General features: G+C 40.8%; 4 protein-coding genes across 24 annotated transcripts in view; 1 reads left to right on the top strand and 3 right to left on the bottom strand.

The window, feature by feature from the left end:
• LOC100690550 (ELKS/Rab6-interacting/CAST family member 1) overlaps positions 1–5032 on the bottom strand; it is a 154858-nt gene extending 149826 nt beyond the window's left edge. For 9 of the 14 annotated variants that reach the window (XR_001224368.3, XM_025899635.1, XM_025899634.1 and 6 more), the window contains exon 1: positions 4726–5031. The gene's annotated coding sequence lies outside the window, so the exon portion shown is untranslated. Of the gene's footprint in view, positions 1–4725 lie in introns of all 14 variants that reach the window. The other 5 variants (XR_001224370.3, XR_001224369.3, XM_005451675.4 and 2 more) reach the window with 3 other exon arrangements.
• Positions 5033–8513: 3481 nt separating this feature from the next.
• On the bottom strand, positions 8514–12896 carry LOC100690282 (E3 ubiquitin-protein ligase TRIM39). The gene is made up of 2 exons (XM_003445021.5): positions 12782–12896; positions 8514–11100 (listed from the first exon to the last, which is right to left on the bottom strand). The coding sequence occupies exon 2, from the start codon at positions 11096–11098 to the stop codon at positions 9239–9241; it is 1860 nt and encodes a 619-aa protein (XP_003445069.1). The 5' UTR covers positions 11099–11100; positions 12782–12896; the 3' UTR covers positions 8514–9238.
• Positions 12897–15324: 2428 nt separating this feature from the next.
• Positions 15325–22799, bottom strand: part of LOC100698217 (ninjurin-2) — a 37078-nt gene continuing 29603 nt past the window's right edge. The window contains exons 2-6 of one of the 7 annotated variants that reach the window (XR_003214600.1): positions 21243–21379; positions 21021–21100; positions 20596–20759; positions 20153–20342; positions 16562–16700 (exon numbers count right to left, since the gene is read on the bottom strand). Coding sequence is in view for 6 of the 7 variants with exons in the window: in XM_025899767.1 (XP_025755552.1) it covers positions 20173–20342; positions 21021–21100; positions 21243–21379 (387 nt within the window). In the remaining variant the exon portion in view is untranslated. Of the gene's footprint in view, positions 15848–15956; positions 16701–20152; positions 20343–20579; positions 20760–21020; positions 21101–21242; positions 21380–22799 lie in introns of those variants that run through there. The other 6 variants (XM_025899772.1, XM_025899767.1, XM_025899771.1 and 3 more) reach the window with 6 other exon arrangements.
• On the top strand, positions 16756–19347 carry LOC109195274 (uncharacterized). 2 transcript variants are annotated; one of them, XM_019347255.2, is made up of 3 exons: positions 16756–17726; positions 17871–18153; positions 18281–19347. In XM_019347255.2, exons 1-3 carry the CDS (start codon positions 17404–17406, stop codon positions 18608–18610), a joined length of 936 nt encoding a protein of 311 aa, XP_019202800.1. In that variant the 5' UTR covers positions 16756–17403; the 3' UTR covers positions 18611–19347. The 2 variants fall into 2 exon arrangements, 1 of the variants encoding a protein (XP_019202800.1); XR_002056955.2 differs by having other exon boundaries at positions 16760–17726; positions 17871–18159; positions 18342–19347.

The following is a 22799-nucleotide window of genomic DNA, read 5'->3' on the forward strand; positions in this document are numbered from 1 at the left end:
ACACAACCAGAATTCATACATAAGGCACACGGGATTATAAGGGGCACTGTCGATTTTCAGAAAAATCAAAGGACTGATTTTAAGTGTGCCGTATTTTCCAAACAACACGGTAATAACGACGGCCCGCTAGCATGCTCTACCAAATATAGTGCTTTGTTGTGTATCTGACGGACGAAAGCTAAACCAGTTCCACACCACTGAAGTTGCAGCATTTTTACAAACCAATTCTGGTTCATCCGTTTCATTTAACGATCCACTTTCGCTCTTCTCATTCTGCGTCACCGCCATGTGCGTATGTAAACATAGGCACTGTGCATGGGCGTTTTACCCATAGTCTATCGCGATATTTCATTTTCCTATCGTTGCCCAAAATTACACCGGTATTACCGTGAACGGTATGATATAGCCCAGCCCTAGTTGTTACAAAACAACCCCTTCAGTGGACCAAAACTGTACGTCCAAAAAAGATGTCTGTCCAACGTCACTTTGCGCAGTGGGCAGTATCTTCCATACAAACTACGAATGACTATGGCAATTTGATAGCAACCAAAGCAGCTCCCGGTGACCACTTGCCAACTAGCGACCTTGGTTGTCAGGGGCTCATTGAGAGATTTTCAGGCCTTTAACAAAAATGGAAAGGCTCCCCAAAGATTTGATCTGACCTGATAATCTGGTGACAGTTTCGTGCACCCTTAGATGCTGAAACCATAACAATCATAGAAGTATTTATGGTTGGACGGCAAGCACTTAAATTTTGAGAGTGGAAAAAACCCCGGTTATTTTTGTTTTACAAAATAACCACAGATCAATGTGTAAGTCAAAATCTAATCCCAGACAAATAAATAACTTTTGGGCATTTTCAGTAAAAAAAAAAAAGCTTTATATACAATAACATTATAACTACATTTCACCGAAGTTAACTTGTTAGGAGAGACAACAAGATATGTAAGACCTACAGAACAATGTTATACTTCATATCAAAATTTTACTTTCCCTAGCTGATCAATATATATCCAATCCTCGCTATTTCTGGCTGTTTTACACCAGTTTCTGATGGAAACAGAAGGGTTTTTAGATGCTAAAGGCTCCAGGATATTTACCATATAATTACTAGCATTGCTGTCTAGCAGTTAGTGACTGGTAAGTAGTGTCGAGCTGGGTTTTTAGAGATTTTATGCTAATAAACAGCTCCCTGCTGCAGCTGAAAACAGTGCTATGAGTGGATAAAAATGTATGCTGTAAAATCAAAACAACTACCTACAATGTGATACGAAGCTTTGCAGCTCAGCTGATTATCTTAAACACATAGAAGCAGTCATGTAATCTTCAGCCAAGATAAAAAAGACTATTGATTATAGTAGTTTTAATTAGCTCTAATGATGCAGATACCAATGCAGAGTTTGTGATAGGACCAGGCAGACATCCTAGATGGCTCAAACAGAGGATCTGGTCGAGAAAGAAGGCTTTTTTGATTTTGTTACCTAATATGAGCGGCAGATGGTGCTTGGTTAGAATACCTCCACTTAAATGTCTCGTTTTCTCTCATCACACTCCTTCCTGTAATGCCTCCTTTCCCTCTCTGACTCTCCCTTGTCTCCCTGATGCTTTCGCTTCCTCTCACTGCCTCTCTCTTTTACCATCAGCATTCCTGAAGGTGTTCAGCATGTTCTATTTATGTGACAACCACACATCCGTCCGTCACACCGCACAGTGCGACACAAAAACACACACACCACTCAACCTATACTTAGCCGGCTGGTATTTCAGTGTGGGAGACAATTTTGACAAAGTTCGACTCCCGCCTGAGGACTGGGGCTCATAAAAACACATTATGTTCACGTTGAATATTACTATTTCTCCATTACTCTCTGTTCCTGTCAGGCTCGTTGTGATTTGATGTGGCTGGAAAGGACTCACTGGTGCTGTCCGGGGTTACACATCTCACTGAAAGTCATCTCGACAGCCCCGCTGAAGGGGAGAGACGTACTCGTTTCCGAACGCAAGATTTAAAGAGATTCCGGCTGTTCAGTAGGTTTTTTTTAAACCTGCAACAGGATTACTCCTTTGAAAATCAGACTGCTCTTTTTCAAGAGTAGTCACATTTGCGCACATTTTGACTCACATTTTGATTTATCCTACATTTATCCAACCTTCGTGGCTTAGTGGTTACTCTCATTTTTAAGCTACAAGTGTTGTGATAACACTATAGCTTTAATTTATCCATACATACATACATTTTCTGCTTATCTGGGTCCATCCAGGTTATGATAGTGCCAGTCTAAGCAGAGCTGTCTGAGGAAATCTGTGGCATTCCCAAGCAAGCCAAGCAATGTAATCTTTCCTGGGTCTTCCCTCTGGTGTGCATCACAGTTGAACAAACTTGAAACACCTTAACAAGGAGGCAACCAGGACTCACGCAAGTCAGACTAAAAGCTTTTTTTAAATGGTTTGCAGGTAAATGTGAAGGATAATAGCTTTTATCTTTCACACAAGTCCAGAATTTCTCTTTGAGCAGCTTGATAGATTGAGGCCAAAGGTCACTCCCAGTGTTGTTTCTCACTACATCACAATTTATTTAGGATTACTGGGGTTCATTTATGACAACTGTGCATTTCATAGCTCATTCCATGATGCTGTTTGTATTTAAGCAATGTATTATTAGTGATATCTGACTTGATGCCACACAAAGAAACCATCATCCGTACTGATTAATGCATATAAACATATTTTTAACACATCTAACACTTTTCTGTATGATTTCAGTAAAAATTTATATAAAAAAGCCCACCTTTATCACTCGTGGTTCAGACAGTCTATTTAGGATCAGCTATAGATTATTTTCTGAAATGGCTTGAAAGAGGCCTTTAGACTTAGGAAAAATATAAACAGTGAATTCAGTGTTAGGCAGTAGATGTTTTGGCATGATACAGATTAAAAATTTGCAACTTCGGTCCGTGCCACTGGTCCTATAATATGACGTAGTCACTGGAAAGCCCAAAACTGATATGGGAAAGATACAATCAGCTCCAGGCTATTGTGCACCACAGGAAATTAATCTAAGATGCGGGCTGGGCAAACAAAATGTGGATACATGCACTGTAACTCATACACAAGCACACACATCCACATCGTGCACAAAAAATATACACTGATGTCATACAGACGCAGCAACACACCGCGCTTATCTAATCTTGGCTTCTGCCTACATAACAAATATGGAAAATGTACCGTTGAGACAATTAACGCAAGCCAGGGAAGAACAAAACTAATTTGGGAGTGTGTAATGGAAGAGAAAGTGAGCGTGCAACTCCCCCAGGCTCTCCTTTAAAGAAGAATGTGATCATCAGCTTGCCAGGCTAAACAAGAGTAAAAGCGAGAGGAGAGGGTGACCCATCTTCCCATCTAGGAACAGTCTCGCCCTGGCAGAGTGATTAAAAAAACAAACAAACCACCAAAGATTATACGGTCTTAAGGTAAAAGCAAAGTCTGTGATAAGAAGAGCTGCTTTCTGTGTCACATGCTGGTGTTGCTGCAAAGCCTCAGGCCCTCAAGACAAACCCTTTTTTTTTACCTTTGATGTAGGACTTGGAGACTGAGACTGTTAAGGGGTGTGGAAATTGTTCAGTCGGTGTCAAAAGTTTGCAGCCAGGCCATGCTAAGCTAAAAGAAAACATATTAGTATTGCTATTAAACCTAACTCTAAGAAGAGAGTGCTAGAATGACATCAAGGCCTCGTCAGACTAAGGTGTGTGGAGCCTGGGCTTTTAAAAATGTCCAGTGTTTACAATAAACTCAATGGAAGGAAGCAGCTCAGTTCCCTGACTGGATGTTCCCGGAGGAGGGGCGGTGCAAAGAAATGGAGCTGTGCGCGTCCCCCACTCCACACCACCACCCACCGTCCTGCCTTCATCAACACGATCATATCAAATCTATGTTTTTGCTCAAGTTTGCAAAGACGCTGTTATCAGTGGATTTGCAAGATCAGTGCGTGCAATCTGTCAGCTGACAAAGAGCTGAGGCATCCTGGTGGAAATATTGCAACACAACTAAAAAAAAAGTATCCACGGGATTATTATGGGGAAGAGACGAAACACTAACGCAAGCGATCGACTTCCTACACTTCAAGTGCCCCAGGGCGTATCAGCGATACCACATGAGATAAACCCGAGACAGTAATGTCAGTAAATAGGCGCTGTGATGTTACAGAAATGTTATAGCCACATAGCGTGGATTTGAGAAGGGCTGTCAGCTTCATCTGCCGCCTGCAACACGCCGAGCAGACTGATAATCGCATTTGGAGGTACAATACAAGACGTGGTGTTGTAAGTCTACAGGCTGCACAGCTACAACTGCTTAATGAACAATAAAAAAGAGGGGGGGGCTCACACTGTCGTTGTACCACAATGACAGTCAAGCACGCACGGAGAGCCCCATCACAGCTGACCCAAAACTGCTGCTGCCTCTGCTGCTGCTTCGCTTAAAGGAGACCATCAAATATTAATTATTTAATTATGTTAGTGCCAGTGTTCCTGTTATTTCTCAAATCCAAACAAACACACACACGCAGAGAAACACCACACATGTGGGGTTGACCCAATAAGTGGCCAATATGACTACAACACACACACAAATAAACACAGAGATACACAAAGGCCTGTGTTATAAAGCATGCATGTGTGTACATACGCACACACTCAAGAGTGGCAAGGAACTTCCAGTACTCACTGCGGCTGTGTTAACGTCCCTGCCCTCGGTTGTGAAATAAGGTCTGTGTGGAAAAAAAAGAAAAGAGAAGAAGGGGAAAAAAAGGCCAGTCACATACACTCTTCAGTTATTCTGCTGCTGTCAGGGGTTAAAGTGGCGTGTGGTGGCGGACGGTGAAACGAGGTGAAACGCTCTGTCTCGGGCTGTATTCCCGTTTCCTCTCCGTCTCTTGTCTATCTCCTCTATCTTTCCCTCTTTTCCGTCTTTGCCAGCTCTACCACTGGTGGCTTCCCCACCGCTCTGCTCGGGCGCTCCCGTGACGTCACGACGGTGGAGCGCGCGCCTCCGACACGTCCCCCGCCCCCTCCCCTCTCCACCCCTCCATCCTGCTCTCCCTCCCCATCGCGTGCACGTCAAACCATCCTCATTAAAAGTCGCAATGACAAAACACCTCATGATTATTATCCATTTATCACATGGTTATGTGTCACATATTTTTTTTTAAATCGCTGCTTTTTCATTTAAATATACCCGAGAATACTATATTTCCCGAATTTGCAGACAAATAGAAATTGGGTTTGATCCTATGAACCTATTGTGGTTTCCTTTAGTTCTGTCATCCATACACTGCTGTGCAAAAGTCTTGAGCCACCCCTCATTTCTATATATTCTGTTTCCAAAGAGCCAGACTTATTTTTTTTTATTATTTCTTAAAGAGTGGCCTTGAGCAATAGTACTCCAGGCTTCTGAAGGTCAAAGTTTTTCTTTGGACATTGACTCCATTTTCACTCATGTTTAGTCCGATCCCTTTACCTAATCATTGTCACAGGAATTTTCTTTTCTTTTCCTTTCTTTTTTAGACCTAATAAGGTCAGTGGTAAGCATAAAAACATAAAAAAGCCACCCAACTCAAGGGACGAACCAGTGGTATGTCTACCACTTGTTTAGCTTGTTTATTTTTGTGCCAACAAGGCTAGTCCCAAAAAGCTATTACCCAAAACTGTGAGATATCTGGACATGGTGTGCAGCGTGTCCTTAAAAAATCAAGCAAACTGTGTGACAGACAAAAGAAGTTTCAGCCCTAATAAAAATTCTACAGCAGATTTCTCCTTAAGAAATATTAAAAAAGGGAAAAACAGGGAGAAAAGGATGAGGTATGCCAAATTACACAAGAAATGGACGGAAAATTACAGGATGATGAATCCAAACTTATATTTTTTGGTTCAAATTGTAATCAACAAGTACAGAGGAGGTAAGGAGAGAAGTGCAACAGTGAGTGTCTACAGCAACCTGTAAACGACCTACTATCATGGACTGGGACACATTTCAGCCAGCGGTGGTGTGGATCTCTCCGGGCTAAAGCTCATTTAAAAGGATGACGGTAGGAGGTGAACTGTCAGTTTGCACTTTTGGAAAGACACCATCAGTGATGAAACCTAAACCACATACTGCATGTATTTTGTGATAGATGGTAGAATAGTTCATGCTAGAAGAGTTTGGGTGTTGAACTGGCCTGCCTGTAGGACATATTTGACACATCATGAAACAAAACATTAAAAAAAAAATGGCAAAGGACTGCTGAGCAGCTAGAAACATATATCAGACAACAATGGGACAACGATGCTCTCCCAACAGTCCAGCAGCTGATCTCTCAGATTTTCCTAGATGTTCACAGACTGCTGTAAAATAAAGGGGGAATGCTACATAGTGGTAAACATTTCCCTATCCAAACCTTTTGGAAATGTGTTTCTCCCAAAAATATTCCCCCGATTCATGTTTTCATGATGCTGGTGGAAAGTGCAGTCTAACACGTTAGTCCAGACTCTCATATAAGTGTTCAACTGGAGTGAGATCTGGTGACTGTGAAGGCCATAGCGCATGAGTCATATCATTATCATCCTCAACAAATCAGCAGTGTTAATTTACACTCACTCTTCTCTCGATGGCCGCAAACCATGCCAACAGAGCCACCAGATCCTGTTGTTGTAGTGGTCAAGGGTTCAGGCTTGTCCTTTCATTTATCTTCTGTCCATGTGGAGCGTGAACTTACTCTTAAAAAACAGTAAAGTGTTATACCTTATTTGTCTGTACAGGTGTTAAATGTGACTTAAAAATAAATGTGATATGATTAGTTAACTACCTAATACACTGACTCAAGCTGATCACTTGTTCTTTTGTTGACAGAACAAATAGCCCCTCTGACTTGTAAAACACAAATGTAACTAATGTTATTAACCGCTGCCCCGTATTGATGTTCTTTACTGCAGGTCAAAAACCCCCCAAAACATAAATAATCTATATTAAGATGAGAAAAAATGCTCGACCATTAAAAGGACGGCACAAGGATTTATCTGTGACCTTATTGCCAGAAAGCAATACCACTAAAGTTAACCTTTATCCTATTTGTCACATAGGATTTATAATGTAAACCTTTGGCCATGTAATTTTCTTCCTCCACAGTAATGGATCTTTATTGATTTTATCAGATGATGGATTTGAGGATGAGTACTTTTTTTAACTGGAATGTGAGAAGGCCATTTGGATGAAAACCTTAGTTCCTTTAGATCAGTAATAGCCAGATTCATCATAAAACTTTACAGTACTTTTATGTTTTAACAAAATTCTCAACAAAAAAATGTAGCTACGTCAGTCTTGAGTTATTCTTTATTCCATACCATACGACAGTCAGCACATTTGATTTGTAGTAAGATCAATTTTACAAATTTATTTCTGTGCTTTTAGTGAATGGGCCTGTCAGCTTTTTAGTGTGATGCTCATAAGTTATACTTCAGATTTATGGCACTCCTGGAGCTAGCTGCTTGATGAGTAAATGACTGGAATACAGGACGCATACAGTATGTTTGCAGATTTCCCATAAGGTTGTCCTCATCTTCTAGATCTACATTCACTGGCCACTTCATTAGATGGACCACTTCAACTGCTTGTTCAAATATCTAATCAGTAAATCACATTGGCAGCAAATCATTGAGGCTTTTAGATAAAGTTCAAACTAAGCATACGAATCAGGAAGACAAGCGACTTTGAATGTGGCATGGTTGTATTTCACAAACTGTTGATCTACTAGAAACTTTTAAACACAACCATCTTTAGGGTTTACAGAGATTGGCTCAAAAAGGAGAAAATATCAAGATAGGAGAAGTTGTTTAGGTAAAAATGCCTTGTTAATGCTGGAGGTCAAATGACAATGGCCAGATTGCTTCAGGCTAACATTACAAAAAAAAGGTGTGCAGAAGAGCATCTCTGAATGCTTGAAGCAGATGGGCTAAGGCAGCAGAAGGCCACACTGCTTGCCACTACTGTTAGCTCAGCATCTTCATTTCTGCTCTGACACTCAGATGTTAGGGTCAGAATATGGACCCAAACCTCTGATTAAAGTTTACAGCGCCTTTTTGAATGTATGCCACCAAGAATTAAGTCAGTTCTGCAGGCAAAAGGTAACCAGTCAGTGTATTGCATTATCTGTTTCTCTAATGCACGATTAACACCTGATCCTAAAGAAATATTTCCAACTAGATGCTAAGCAAGTACACATGCACACAGACACACATTTACAGTGTCCAAGTTCCCTCGGCGCCAGTCAGTCAGACAACTAAGGTATAAATAGTCTGCTGGCTAAAGTTCCCCCTGAGAGAGGTGGACCAACACGGTTTTGTAAACTGTGTTTACAAACTTCAACTGTGAGTATTTTTAAAGTTGTTTTTTTTTTAACATTCTCCATGTGTTGGGCATTCATAAAAACAGCATAGGTGAATATAATCTGAAGTTACAGAAAAAAAGAGGCCCCAGAAGAAATTTCTAAGAAATACATTTTTAATAGCAGTATAATACAACATACAAAAAAACAAACAAACAAAAAAAACCAGCTTGTCGTCAGATGATGGTTTTTGGCATTTTGTAAATCCATCTAGTCATTTTCATAAATGCTCCCAGCTGTAAAGGCAGAGGTTATACTTCGGAGAGGTCGTCAGTCCATCAGGAAACCCACACACTCACTGGAAGAACATGTAAACTCTGCACAGAAAACTCAGAACCTTCAGCTCTGCTTTTAGATGCATTAATGATAAGTTGAAAAGTAAAGTAAAATTATTGACTGAATTAAACAAGACAGCAAAAATGTTGACAGTCAGCAATGTCAAAAGCAAAATTGTAGACAATGAGTCCAAAACTGTGCATAAAATATGTATATAAGGATTTTTGACTATAAATGCAGTTAATTTCCCATGATGCCACCCTCCAGGCCCTTTATTTCTAAGGCAGCACATCAGCACAATGGTTAAACAACGGTGCTACCTACTGGCTAAATACAGGTAATGCAACCATTTATGCTTATAACTACTTTGTACATGAATCTGTCCTCCTGTACTATGTCATACTACTGCGTCTGCTGCTTCTAAATTGTTATGAGGTGTTGGCTGCAGAACATGTTTAGCACTATGTATTCAAAAGCACGTAGCCTCTCCCTCAGTGATAACAACTTAATGACACGTGGCACTTTAAGTTGTGAGGTCCACAGTTAAGTTGTGATGGATATTTGGTTGGCAAAATTATTACCTATCGGAAAGATTCCAAAAATAGGATACAGCTTGCACCTGTTACTTAAAGGAAAGCCAAGCAGATAATACAGAAGAGCTTTTAATGTTGATGGGTTCTCAGTGAAGGCACATCCTGTGAAGGAGTATATCAGGGTTCTGGCATCCACGTCATAGAACGAGACCTCTCCTTTCTCGTAATCGACAAACACACCAACTGTTTGGGGTATCTGTCTCACATGCGAAAAAAGAATCTTGGAATCACAGGCAAAATATTGCACATCCCATCCAGTGTACCGTGCGCTTAATGTCCAGGCTCCATCTTCGGGGGTGGGAGGAAAACCCATGTGCTTGTTCACAGACTCTTTGACCACTCCCAAAGTCCAGACTTTACTCTTGCTGACACAAACCTCATAGTAGAACCTGCCTGAGGAGAATCCTTCAGTCGCAAGGACATAGGGTTGTTTTAAAAATGGTCGGTCAAAAAGAGGAGAGTAAGGTCGTAAATGTAAATCAAGTGTTAGTTTTCTGCCACCCTCGTACACCTTGAGTATTGGATGGGCTACGTGGGGATCAAAGGTTAGATTCATCGAATTGCACTGCTGGATCATCATTAGCTTGTCCCGAGGTGGTCTCCACTCCTCTTCAAAATCAAATTCTCTTGATATCCCTTCTCCTTCAATAAAATCATCTCTCATTAGTGGTTCTGCTGTAGCAGCCTGTTCAGCAGCATCACAGCCATCAGACGAATTGAGGTCATGAACAAGCATGCCCACTTCTTTACTGAGCATCTTTTCTATCTGAGCACTGTACTTCTTCACCATCCCCAAATATATCTGTTGACTCATTTTAGAAAGGCTGTCTGTAAAAGGAGGCTCACCGTGGGACAGAGGTTTCAATACGTCCTTATTGAATGCAACGTAGTGGAGGGTTGAGCAGCTGTGCAGGAAATGGAGATGGTCTTCTGTCTGTAAATACTCTTCCAGTTCAGCTATCCCCCTTCCTAACTCGACTACTTCTTCTTCCAGCAGAGCTATGTAGGTTTCAGCTTGTGTTTCTACTGCTTTGTGCTTCTCTTGGATTAGCTTAATTAGCTCGTCCTGGTTTTTTAGCAGAGAGGCCACCAGAGCTTCTAAAACCTCAGCAATATCTGCTAGCTCTCGTTCTGACTCATCCTTGTTTTGCTGAGCCAAGCGTTTGGCTTCCTTCACATGACTGGATTTGGTCTTTTCCATTTCTTTCATTTCTGATGTTAAGCTCTCAAGCCGGGCTTTCCCCTCTCTGAAAGCACGTTCGGAGGGGATGGTTACGTGTGTCACGTGGTCATCTTTCAAGCACATGAAACAAATACACACCTGATCTGTGCAGCAGAAGAGCTCCAACATCTTGTCATGCTTCTGACACACCCTGTCCTTCAGGTTTGATACGGGGTCGATCAGCTTGTGCTTCTTTAGGCTTGCAACTCTCTGATGAGGCTCCAGGTCAGCCTGGCAATATGAGGTCAAACACACCAGGCAGGTCTTGTGGGCCTTTCGCTTTGGTCCGATACAGACATCACAGGACACCTCCCCCGGTTTAGCAAGAACCTCTCCATCCTTTACTCTCATGCTGCTGAAACACTCCATCATATCTCTGAACTCTGTGTTGACCTGTAGCTGAGGTCTGCGGCGGAACCTCTTCTTGCAAAGGGGACATTGCGTTACATCACTGCTGTCCCAGTACTCTGTGATACAAGTCTTGCAGTAGTTGTGTCCACATGGAGTAGTGACAGGATCAGTAAATGTGTTAAGGCAGATTGAACAGAGGAACTGTTCCTCACACAGCAAGCTGCTGGCTGAGGCCATGACTAAAAAACAAACAGACAAAGAATGAAGATGACTTAGAATTTCAAATAGACAAAAAATTGAATTGTATATAAAAAAGTGTCTTTCAAGGTTTTACCCAGTAAAACTTATACATATATACGCCTAGCAATGCTGAGATTAATCTGTTTGATCTAATATTTTACTTTAGTGAAAACATAACTGAAAACAACATATGAGCTGAAGCAAGATGAGCTGCTGAAGTTCAAACTGAGCATCAGAATGAAAATTAAAGGTGATTTAAGTGACTTTGAATGTGGTATGGTTGTTGGTAGCAGAAGGGTTGGTCTGAGTATTTTACAAACAGCTGATCTGCTGAGATTTTCCTGCACAACCATCTCTAGGGTTTACAGAGAATGGTCTGAAAAAGAGGAAATATCCTGAGGATGCCAGTTTTCTGGGTGATAACGCCTTGTTGATGCTATACAATGGCTACACAGCCAAGGCACGTGGAAGAGCATCTTGAACCCTGTAGCAGATGGGCTACAGCAGCAGAAGACCACACTAGGCGTTACTCCCATCTACAAAGAATGGGAAACTGGGCTGCCATTCACATATGCTCATCAAACTTGAACAACAGAAGATTGGAAGATGTTTCTTGGTCTGATGAGTCTTGATTTTTGCTGCGATGTTCCGATGTTTGGGTCAGAGTTTGGTGTATACAACATGAAGACATGAATCCATCCTGCCTTGCATCAAGCTCAGGCTGATGATGGCTGGATAATGGTGTGGGGGATATTTTCTTGTCACACTTCGGGCACCTTAATGCCAACTGAGCATCATTTAAACGCCATAGCCTACCTGAGCATTGTTGCTAACCCAGCCCAGTTATGTGTAACTAATGAAGTGGCCAGTGCGTGTATAAGTGATACATCTGGTATTATCAGATTCTAAATGTGGTTTGTTTTGTTTTGATATTTCATTTGAGGATTATCTCTGCTTGAAACAGGTTATTCGTGGAAGATCAGAAAAAAGAGATTGATGTAAGACATAAATAGAAATAGGGTCACAACCAGTAAAAGATGTTGGAAGTTGTAAGATATGCTTATATGCACATTCATTATTTCTCCATTGAAACTTTAAGAACAAAATCAAAGCAAGTAGCAGCCTATTCTAGTCTATGTTGGTAAAATACGGAACTAACTTATCCCATAGTGGAGATGTGGAAAGTCCCATAAAGTCAAAGTTACATGTTATTAAAAGACAAACAGTTTTTAAAAAATAAGTTTGCTGCTCTTTGCCTATCGTACTAGCTTTAGCAAAGTGTTCTGCTTGTGACTTACTGCACACACACACATTCATAAAGCACAACCACAAAACTCTGAGATTTGTAGAAGTTGACTGACTGCGGATTAGCGTTTGGCACTATCGCTAATACCAGGCTGTGTACGTCGAAAATACGACGTTGTGTGGACGTTTGTTCACAACCATGACCTAACTATATTAGTTGCAAAAAAAAGAAGAAGAGCATAAAAGAAATCTATATTTCTAACTTTATCAGAGACCGTAAGAGCTCAGCTCTACGCGGAAACAACGTCGAAGATGGGTTCACTTTTCTGCCGTCGTACCTCGCCCAGTTTTGACCTTATCACGTCGGCATTTCAGCTATCTTTGCGGAGTGTTTTAAAAAAAATTACACAAGATAAAAAAAATGTCAAAGCTTACCTGCCCAAATGTAGCGTTGAGGTTTAAAACAAAATGCAGCTTTTTCATATTAGGCGTGTAGTTTCATTTCCCATTTCATCATCCATCAGTTAATGCGCAGTCTCCGAAGGAAATAGTTTTTGTTTTTTTTTAATTATTTATTTATTTATTTTTGCATAACAACCCCTAATTTCTTCATAGTTTACTTCTAAAGAGCCAGACTTTCTTAGGAATTTTTAAAAGTGGTCTTGAGCAATAAAATGTTTTTCAGTCCAGTCCTTGTGTTGAATGTTTTGTGTGTGTGTGTGTGTGTGTGTGTTTTGTTTTTCTTTGTTAGGTTAACACTGACATATGAGTAACTCAAGCATAAAAAATAAACCGAACTCCAGGGATAAACCAGTGCTATGCCTACACATCCCTGGATTTAGTCTTTTCTAATTCTTTTATTTCTGATGTTACGTTCTTAAGCCAGGCTTTCCTGTCTAGTGGGATAATTGCAGAGGGGAAACTTGTCACATCACTGCTGTGTCAGGACTCTGCGATACAAATCTTGTAGTAGTTGTGTCCATATGGAGTATAGACAGGATGGGTGAAGTCATGCAGGCAGATAAATCACAGGATGATTTTGGTTTTAAAAAACCCAAACATTTTAAAGCATGACTACATTTACATTGTAACTAATAGCATCAAAAATGATATTCAGAAGGGGAAGATTTCAATAACGGTAGCTCCTGCCAAAGTTGCCAAAGCCAAGCTGACCACCTTCTTCTTCAAATCATCTGCTTTATTTGGCAACGATTTTATGCCGGATGCGTAGCACGTGTACAGTCAAATGAAAGAGGCGTTCTTGTTGAACTGACCAACATAATTGTTTAAAAGATGGTGTCACTGCAGATTCACACTTGAACTGACTAAAACAGTGATACAGCAAAAAATTCCTGTAGAAAATCACTAACTGAAATGATCAGACACTGCACACACTGTGCAAACTGTCAGCCTGACTGATCATCAAGTATTTTGAGATTGGTTATTAATCTATAGGCTGCAGACTTATGGTGCCAAAAACTAATTTCAGTTTTTTAAACTGTTGCAAAAACAGTTTATTTATCCTAAAAAGGTAAAGAGTATCGTTGACAGCTCTGCTGGCTGCTCTCTTACCTCGATGAGGAGCACTGCCCTCCGTGATTCCAGCAACTTGAGCCTTGCTTCTGTCACATTTTCCATATTTCTGTTCTCCACGACATCATTGGATGCCTTTGCACAGTGCAAAGGCGCCCCCAAAGTTTTGCAATTCAGATATCAGATACTTTAGAAAGCAGTTTTAGATAGCAGTTGTCATTTTTCACCATCAGGAGTGACTTTGAGGCATTTTGCCTTATTACTCCTACGATATTTACTATCATTTGAGTTGCAGGCACCATTATGCTTTTTCCTGAAATTACACCTTTTTACATCATTAATCAGGCTTACTTGAAAGTTGACTCCATTAGTGTGGACAGTCCTTACAAGAAGACAACAATGATCTACTAGCACCTCTGACTTCACCTGAATCTGGGCCATTTCAAAATCAGTCCATATTCTCCCTTTCAATTTTCTTTTGATAGCCAGTAAATTAAACAGCCTACTCTGGGAGCAAACCATCTTACTGTCGTTCTTCTTTTTGTATACTGTACTCCCATTTCCACCACCTCCTGTCTCACTTTCTCATCTCATCTTCTGTCCATTACCAGCTCGGCTGAGCTGCAGCCAACTTCTGGAGAGTCTTGCAAATAATGTAATTTCTGGGGAATGATAGATGAGTTTAAAACCCTGTGGTCAACCTACCAAAGCAATGGACAATGCACAAAAGAGGTGAAGAAGTGAGAGCAACCAGGGTGGAGTGGATGGTGACTGTTGGGGTGACTTGTGACAGAAGGATAGCAGCAAGAGTGAAAGGGAACTATTGTTTGGAGACAATGGGATTTACAAAAAGACAGGAGGTGGAGCTGGAGGTAGCAGAGCAGAAGATATTCGGGTGCCTTGGGAGTGACCAGGGTGGACAAAATTAGACATGACTATATCAGAGGGACAGCTCAAGTTGAGCGGTCTGGACAAAAGTTAGAGATGCTTTGGAAATGTGCAGAGGAGATGTCTTGGCTATATTAGGCAAAGGATCTTTAACATGGAGCTGCCAGGCAGGAGAAAGAGGTATACCACAAAGAAAATTCATAGATGTGGTGAAAGACATGCAAAAAGCTGATAGAGAGAGGAGTGTGCAAGGTATAGGGTAATATGGAAGCAGATGATCTGCTCCTAAAGGGAAGAACTGAAACAAGAAGAATAAGGGCAAGAAGAAGATAGCTCCCGGTCACCTTTTCCTGGAAAAAGTTACTAAAACCAAGAAACATCTGCCTTTATTGCAGTGCTAGTATTGCACACATAAAATCAGACTTTATTTTCTTCTTAAGAAAGCTCCATAAACCTGTTTTGCATATCTGATAACATCTGGAAATGTCCATTTCCCCTGTCTGGTCACTCGCTGGCCCCATTAGATGAAGGCAGTGTGAAAAAAAAGAGCCCAAACAGTACATTAGAGCTTTTATTGCATTCAAATAAAGTGTGATCCTAAGTGTAAGTCACTGAGAGGGAAATTGTTTTCACATATTTTGATTTCACTGTTTAGAAACATGACAAAGAAGAATGAGTCTTGTGCGTTCTGCTAGAGTTAGAGCTCAACAAACTGGGGACTATACATGTTACATGTAAGGAATGCATACAAATCTGTTAAAATGGATGTGTGCGCAGTCAGTTACCCATGAAATGCCCAAAACCTGCATGAAAAGCTCTCTGGTATGAACAAACGTACATTTTAAGCTGTTGCAAGCATGCTTTTATGGTGGCGCAACTCTAAAAGTGCAGTAGTTTACACATGTGCGTGTGTATATCAGTGAATGCGCATCATAAGCCACGGGAAGTATCCAGTGCTCTTCATGGCAAAGGTACTGATGAACAAATTGATGCCTGAGGTGATGAAGACTATAATGGTGGTTATGTTGTTCAGGTAGTCCAGACGCCTTTGTAGAGTGGAATTGTTCAGGTCCCGACGGCCTGTGTCGCACACACACGCACACAAACACAATGGAGAAAAACAGGCATGAGACCAGATGATGACACATTTCTTTTGACCAAGATGCCTTATATATTTCTTTTAATCTGCCAAAAAAATAGTATAGATACAAAATAACAATGTTCAGTAAAAATACAATAAGCCAAGTATAGCTTTCTTTTTAATCACTCGTTTTATTTAGCTTTTTATTCACAAAGATATTTATCCATTTCATGTTTTGTTTTCTATTTTTACTGATGTCAAACATGTTTTAAAATAAGATGTATATTTAAAATCAAAACAAGTTTTACACTTTTACCGATTAGGCACATAAAACAAGGGAAGAATACATGTAAAATGCACAGAAAAAGTAGAGACATCTACAATAAAAAAGTACAATATTTGCACAAGCATGTCATTGGAGCAAATAAAACCATGCATGTTTAAATGACAGTTGGTTAAAGTTAAAATATTTTAGTTTGATTACAGTGTGAGAAATTTGACAAGTGTCTGACTAGGAATTAAGATGCAATGTTTGAACACATGGGATTGTTTTCTAACTTTGTCAGAATGTGAACTGAAGCCTCTTAGGCCAATGTGTCATGCTACTGTTCAGATTAAATACTGCTGCAAAGCATGTTGGTGGGTCTGTGCATGACTTGGATATATTTTCATAGTTTTGCGTGTCTCAAAAGTGGAGTCGAGCCAACAGCCAGCGGAAGAATCCGGTCCTCTTGGAGCCGAAGAAGCTGATGAAGAAGTTAATCACTGTGGTGGCGAAGATGACGCCTGTAGCAACGTTGTTCAGGTAGTCGAGTCGTTTCTGATTGGACACCACGTTAAGGTCCCTGCGGGCTGCAACATGCACGCACATGCACACAGACAGACACACAAACACACAATTTCAAACATTTCAAACACAACCACCACTCTCACAGTTACCCCATACATACAAACGTTCAGTAATCCAAAAAACAGCAATATTGTTGGCTCATCACTCGTGCTGCCCTCCATCCTCTTTGTAGTCTGTGTGAGTTTGACTGGTTCAGATTTCACTATAAAACATAAAAACTGAACAGGATTAAACCAAAGTATGGATTGATGAGCAACCTCTGTGTTGTGCCCCGTGGAGAAATTAGCACTGTGAGGCTAGCTCAGAAAGTACAGACTTCCTTGTTACAGTTTTTCTCGATTGCTTAAACACTATAACCAGGCCTCTAAACTAAAATTTCAAAACCATAAACGCTATTGGTCAAAAAGCTCACCCATTTCCCTGAACTATAAACACTATTCCCTGCTTTGACACATGACTCAAATTTGGTGAACTGGTACTGCAAAACTCTACACACAAATCCCTACATTTTACAGTGCTTACACCATGTAGTCATGTAGAAAGCACTAGCATGCAATAATGTTAACTTAAGTCAGCATAGCTTGAGCCCAATTAGCACACAATTAACCAGGTGGAAACACTAGGAGTCAAAATTTAGCACACACCAATCAGAACCTGCGATGGATAGATAAAAGGGCCAAAGTCAGCTCATTCAGGTTTGAAACAATGGATCCAAAGAGATGCAAAGGAAGAGGACGTGGTGGAGAAAGAGGACGTGGTGAAAGAGGAGGACGTGGTGGAGAAAGAGGACGTGGTGAAAGAGGAGGAGGAGGAGGTGGTGAAGGAGGTGGAGGTGGAGAACGACGGCGACAAGGAAGGGGAAGAGCAAGGGCACGAAGACAGTCAGTCTCGGATGAAATTCGAGCCACTTTAGTTGACCATGTCCTTGTCCATGGGATGACTATGAGGGAGGCTGGGCAACGAGTACAACCAAATTTGAGTCGCTTCACTGTTGCCTCCATCATCAGAACCTTCAGGGAGGAAAACAGGTAGGTGTACTTGCAGTAAGACTGCTTTGTACAGTAACGTTTAAGTTACTGAATTTATGTGTCTTGAGTTTCAGTATGTTTCCATTATTTTCCTGTAAAATGAATGTGTGACAGTTACAGTAATGAGTGCTTCTATTTTTGTAGGACACAGAGACGACCACCTGGTGGAGGCAGGTTAAGGCTTTTGTCGGAGGAGCAAGAGAGGGAACTTGTAAACATGGTAATTGCAAATAATGTAATCCGCCTGCAAGAGATTCAAAGGAGAGTGATTGAGGATGATCATCTTTTTCGAGGCATAAATGCCATCAGCCTCTCCACAATTGACCGCATCCTCCGAAAGAATCAATTCCGGATGAAACAGGCATACCGAGTCCCTTTCGAACGAAACTCTGACAGAGTGAAAAACCAACGTGTGGAATATGTTCAGGTATGAGTTTTGATACTGTATAAGGTATTGTGTACCATCACAGCATGGCAGTTTATGCTGCCATTTCAGCACTCTTGAACTTTGGTTCAGGGTACCGATTGACTCTACTGTGTTATGTGTTTTGCAGAGAATCTTTGAGACTGAAGGACGGCCTGTTCCCCATGAAATGATCTTTGTGGATGAGGCAGGTTTTAACCTGACCAAAAGAAGGAAAAGGGGGAGGAACATAATTGGCCATCGGGCTATTGTAAATGTCCCTGGTCAGCGTGGGGGGAATGTCACTATGTGCGCAGCCATCAGCCAACGAGGGGTACTCCACCGCCATGCCGTACTAGGACCCTATAACACTATGCTTCTCCTTGCTTTTCTTGATGGTTTAAGACAACATTATGTTCCAGCTGGACTACAGGGAACCAGCACAGCCAGAGCAGCCTCACTACGTTGTTGTGTGGGATAACGTCAGCTTCCATCGCGCTGCTCTGGTTCGTGACTGGTTTACCAATAACCCAAGGTTTTCTAATATCTTTCTGCCTGCATACTCCCCCTTTCTAAACCCGATAGAGGAGTTATTTTCGGCATGGCGGTGGAAAGTGTATGACCGAGAACCTTATGTCCGTGTTCACCTCCTTCAGGCCATGGAAGAGGCCTGCCTAGACATATCAGTAGATGCATGCCAGGGGTGGATCAGGCATGCAAGAGGATTTTACCCCCGCTGCCTGGCTGGGGCCAATATAGCCTGTGATGTGGATGAGATTCTCTGGCCTGACCCAGACCAAAGACAAGATGCTGTGGTGGGATAATGTTTCTGGTGTGTGTTGTACTGTATAGTACATGAATGACAATGTGCCACTGTACATACATTGGTTGCGTCTTTTGTGTTTATCATGTGACAAGGGTTTTGAAGGGGAGAACCATAAGCAACCTAATTGTTTTGGAACTATTGTTTTGAATTAATTGTACCAGTGTGCAAAACTCTGTTGTAGTGTGTGTGTTTTTGAGGGCTTGTGTTTGATGTCTGAGGGCAAAGTTCGGTTTTTCAGCAGGAGTGAATAGTTTTGGGTGTAGAGCTTCATTTTGACCTGGAAATAGGATGTTTGGGGAATTGAGTGAGATGTTATGGATTTGTGTTTACTGTTGTGCGGATATGAGGCGTAGTTTCAAGAAATGTGTTTTAGCAATCGAGAAAAACTGTAAAATGCCCAATTTATGTCCTGGTAACAAAATTTGGGCTCTACTGAGCTTTGACATAACAGCAACCCACTGACGTCATTTGTCTCCATTTTGAAAGTGTGACAAGTTAGGGTCGAATGAATAAGATCTCAGTCTTAGAGAGCGGTCCGTGACCATCAGTAAATTATCGGTCAAAGGAAAAATTTGAAAAAAGGCTGGGTTTACAGAACCAGCTAGCTAGCCAAACTTGCTCGCATTGGCTAGCATCTTAGTGCTCCACTTTCTGATCTCATCTTATTTTTGACTAACCAATAAGTCACTTAGGTTTTTTACACCCACTTTTTATATATAGTCTGTGCAAGCAGCTTTTTAAAAAATATATATACCATAAATCTGTGTGTTTTATAATGGCAAGCAGTAAAGGATAGAGCTCAAACACTGCGCAGGAGGGAAAAGTTAGCCCTGCTCCTTCGAAGAGAAGCTGCTCACTGCTAGCAAGAAAGCTAATGAGTATATTTAAAAATCAACTTAACTTTACTGGCATGACTGAGAGCTTGCTTCCACTTAGCTCTAAGACTGAATGCTGAAGCAATCTTTGACTATAAAGTGTGTATACTTTTAAAAACATTCATTCATCCACAGCTACTGAACAAACAGCTCAAGCAGCTAGCTAATCACATATGTTATGCTACAGTAATAGCTGTTTGTTCAGTGGCTGTGGATGAATGAATGTTAAAGGGGACTACTTTGTGGCCAAATTTGGTGTGTGCAAAGTTCAACATTTCATCAGCAACATTAATCAAATGTTTATGTTTATCAATGTGCATACATTTGTCTGCTTAATCTGTCTCATAGGATAAAGCGCTGAAATAGCCATCGCAGCAAGCAGCTGCGTTGTGTCCCGAAGGCCGATTTAATAATGTTGATAAGGAAAGTGAGGCAGATGATGCCGGTAATTAGATTATTCAAGAAGTTCAAGCACCGCTGACAAGAAGGGAGGCGGGTCAGCTCCAGTCGAGCTGCACTCACACATACACACAAATGGAAAATGGACACATTGCACACACACACACAGATAACCAGAACACAACCATGCAGACAGAAAAACAGAGACACACACACACATCTAGTTGGTTCACTGGCTCAATCCATCCATACTGAATTAAACAATACAATAGTAATATAGTTGATTAGTTAGTGAGTTGGACAATATGTTACACTGGTATGTGTTATGATTGTGTGCTTGTGTGACCACCTAGAACCATTGCCTACGTTACACAGTCAGAAATGCATCCTGGCAAAGAGGCCAGTGCGTTCCATCCCGAAGACAGTGATGAAGATGTTGGTGACAAAGACGAGGAAGATGGTGATGGTTAGGGTGTTGTTCAGGCTGTCCAGGCGCTTCTGGTTGGCTTCTTCGTTGAGGTCTCGCCGGGCTGCAATGCACATATACAAACACATACCAAAAATAGCAACAAAACGAGAGCATAAAGTGCAGGGAACCATCATGTTTCTGTAGTTCTTGCATATAAAATGCATTAGATGGCTTATGGATTTTATACCTAAGGCCACTACCTTTAAACCTGCACTAGCTGTATTTGACTACAAACAAGTGTCAGTGAATTAGTGTGTTAATATGATGGGTTAAAAACATGGAAGATGGATTTCTGAGTCTAGCCTAGATCTATAATGCCTACCGATTATGATGATCAGGATTCCAGCCACTATCTGAAGAGCCAGGGAGAAGGAAATGAGCGTCAGAACAGCGGCGTAATACCTAGGAACAAAAAGGAAATGCAATGCAAAAACAAGGATAGTGAATAGATAATATTTTTGGCATACATAAATGCGATCATGGAGGAACAGCTCACAGGTAAACAGTTACGGTTTTGCCTTCTTCATATGCACATATATTGTACCTGTAGCCTGCACCCTGTTCAATGACTGTCTTCATGTGTGTAATGTTAGCCAGGAACAAAGCAATGTCCAGCATGCCTTCAGCTGCTGTTTTCTTAGTAGCATACAGGTTCATGTTCAGGTTGGAGGCGGAACCACCCTGCAATAGAGAGACACAGATTTCAAGTGGGTCATCTTACAATTTTCATCCACACACTTCTTTTCAAGTAAGTAGAAGTATAAGAGTGTAAAATACTGACGACAAAATGCAGTCCCAAATATTCAGTCATTTGGTTACTAAATACCTAGCCAAGCTTTGTACAAACTACATTTAAGCTCATTCCATCCATTATAATGCAGCAGGGATCTTACCTTGTAATACAAAAAGCATTCAGATAACTGTTGTCATGAATTGGTGCTATTTAAACAACACTGAATTGGATTCCTTTTTTTAAAGTTATGCTGATATTCTGCTTTTGATATTATCAATGATCAAAAACGATCAAAAATATAACTCAGTAGCCTTTAAACACTCATATCACCCCCATAAAAACGATTAATCAACAAATATAAAGAGCTAAGACAAATACTGAACATCATTTTCTTTAACAAGAAACTGGCCAAAAGAGGGCAGCACAGACCAAGGATACGGTTACAGAATAATCTGTTATATTATTTATCATATTCAATATTTGAAACCAAAGGAAAACCACAGATACGGTGAGTGGGAAAGTCTGTATATTGAGTTCATCTGATACTCCTCTATGCAATCTATTAACAGACAAATTAACTGTTTGAGAACTGCAAGAGAAGAAGTGCATTAGGCAGTTTGTGGCTCATGTTTCATAAATTGAAATTGTGTGCATGTGTGTTGATGTGCGGTTTTCTGTGCCTCTGCGTTACTGCAAATCTTCTTATCTCTCCAGGACAATGATTTGGTAGAGCAGCAGGAGATGAGTTTGACTAGAAAAGAAAGAATTGGCCTGGTTTCATGGTTTTGGCAATTTGGCAATAAAAACGGTGTGTGTGTCTGTGTGTGTGTCTGTGTTTACTTGAATAATCATTGTTATGAGGACCTATTTGAGATTTTAAACCATTAAGGCGAGGACACATTGAGTGATCTTTACTTTCCTTCAAAGGACTATTCAGAGGTTTGGATTTGGTTTTAAGGTTCACGTTTTAATTACACTGTTACACTATTTTGAGAGATTGGAATGTGCATGACCATCTTTATAAAGGTAGCAATAGTGAGCGTGTGCAGTGAGAAGAGACGAGAAGAAAGGAAAACATGAGGCATCATTACGTTACTGTATGACTCACAGCACATATAAAGGACTAAAATTTTCTAGATCTAATTGTCCTGCCGTAGAACACAGACTGCAGATGCACATATTGGATTACGTGAGACTTATCTATATACTTAAGTGCTCTGTTCGCAAATGGATGGCTGTGTGTAGCATAAATCTGTTTTTCTTCAGCCTGCATAGAAAGAGAAATGCACTTAGGGAAGACATAGATCACATAAATGAAGTCAGTCATATTCACACTAAGGGCACATTGTACCTTATGACCTCACTGTG

Source organism: Oreochromis niloticus, linkage group LG17 (genome assembly GCF_001858045.2).
Source record: "Oreochromis niloticus isolate F11D_XX linkage group LG17, O_niloticus_UMD_NMBU, whole genome shotgun sequence".
Classification (NCBI taxonomy): Eukaryota; Metazoa; Chordata; class Actinopteri; order Cichliformes; family Cichlidae; genus Oreochromis; species Oreochromis niloticus.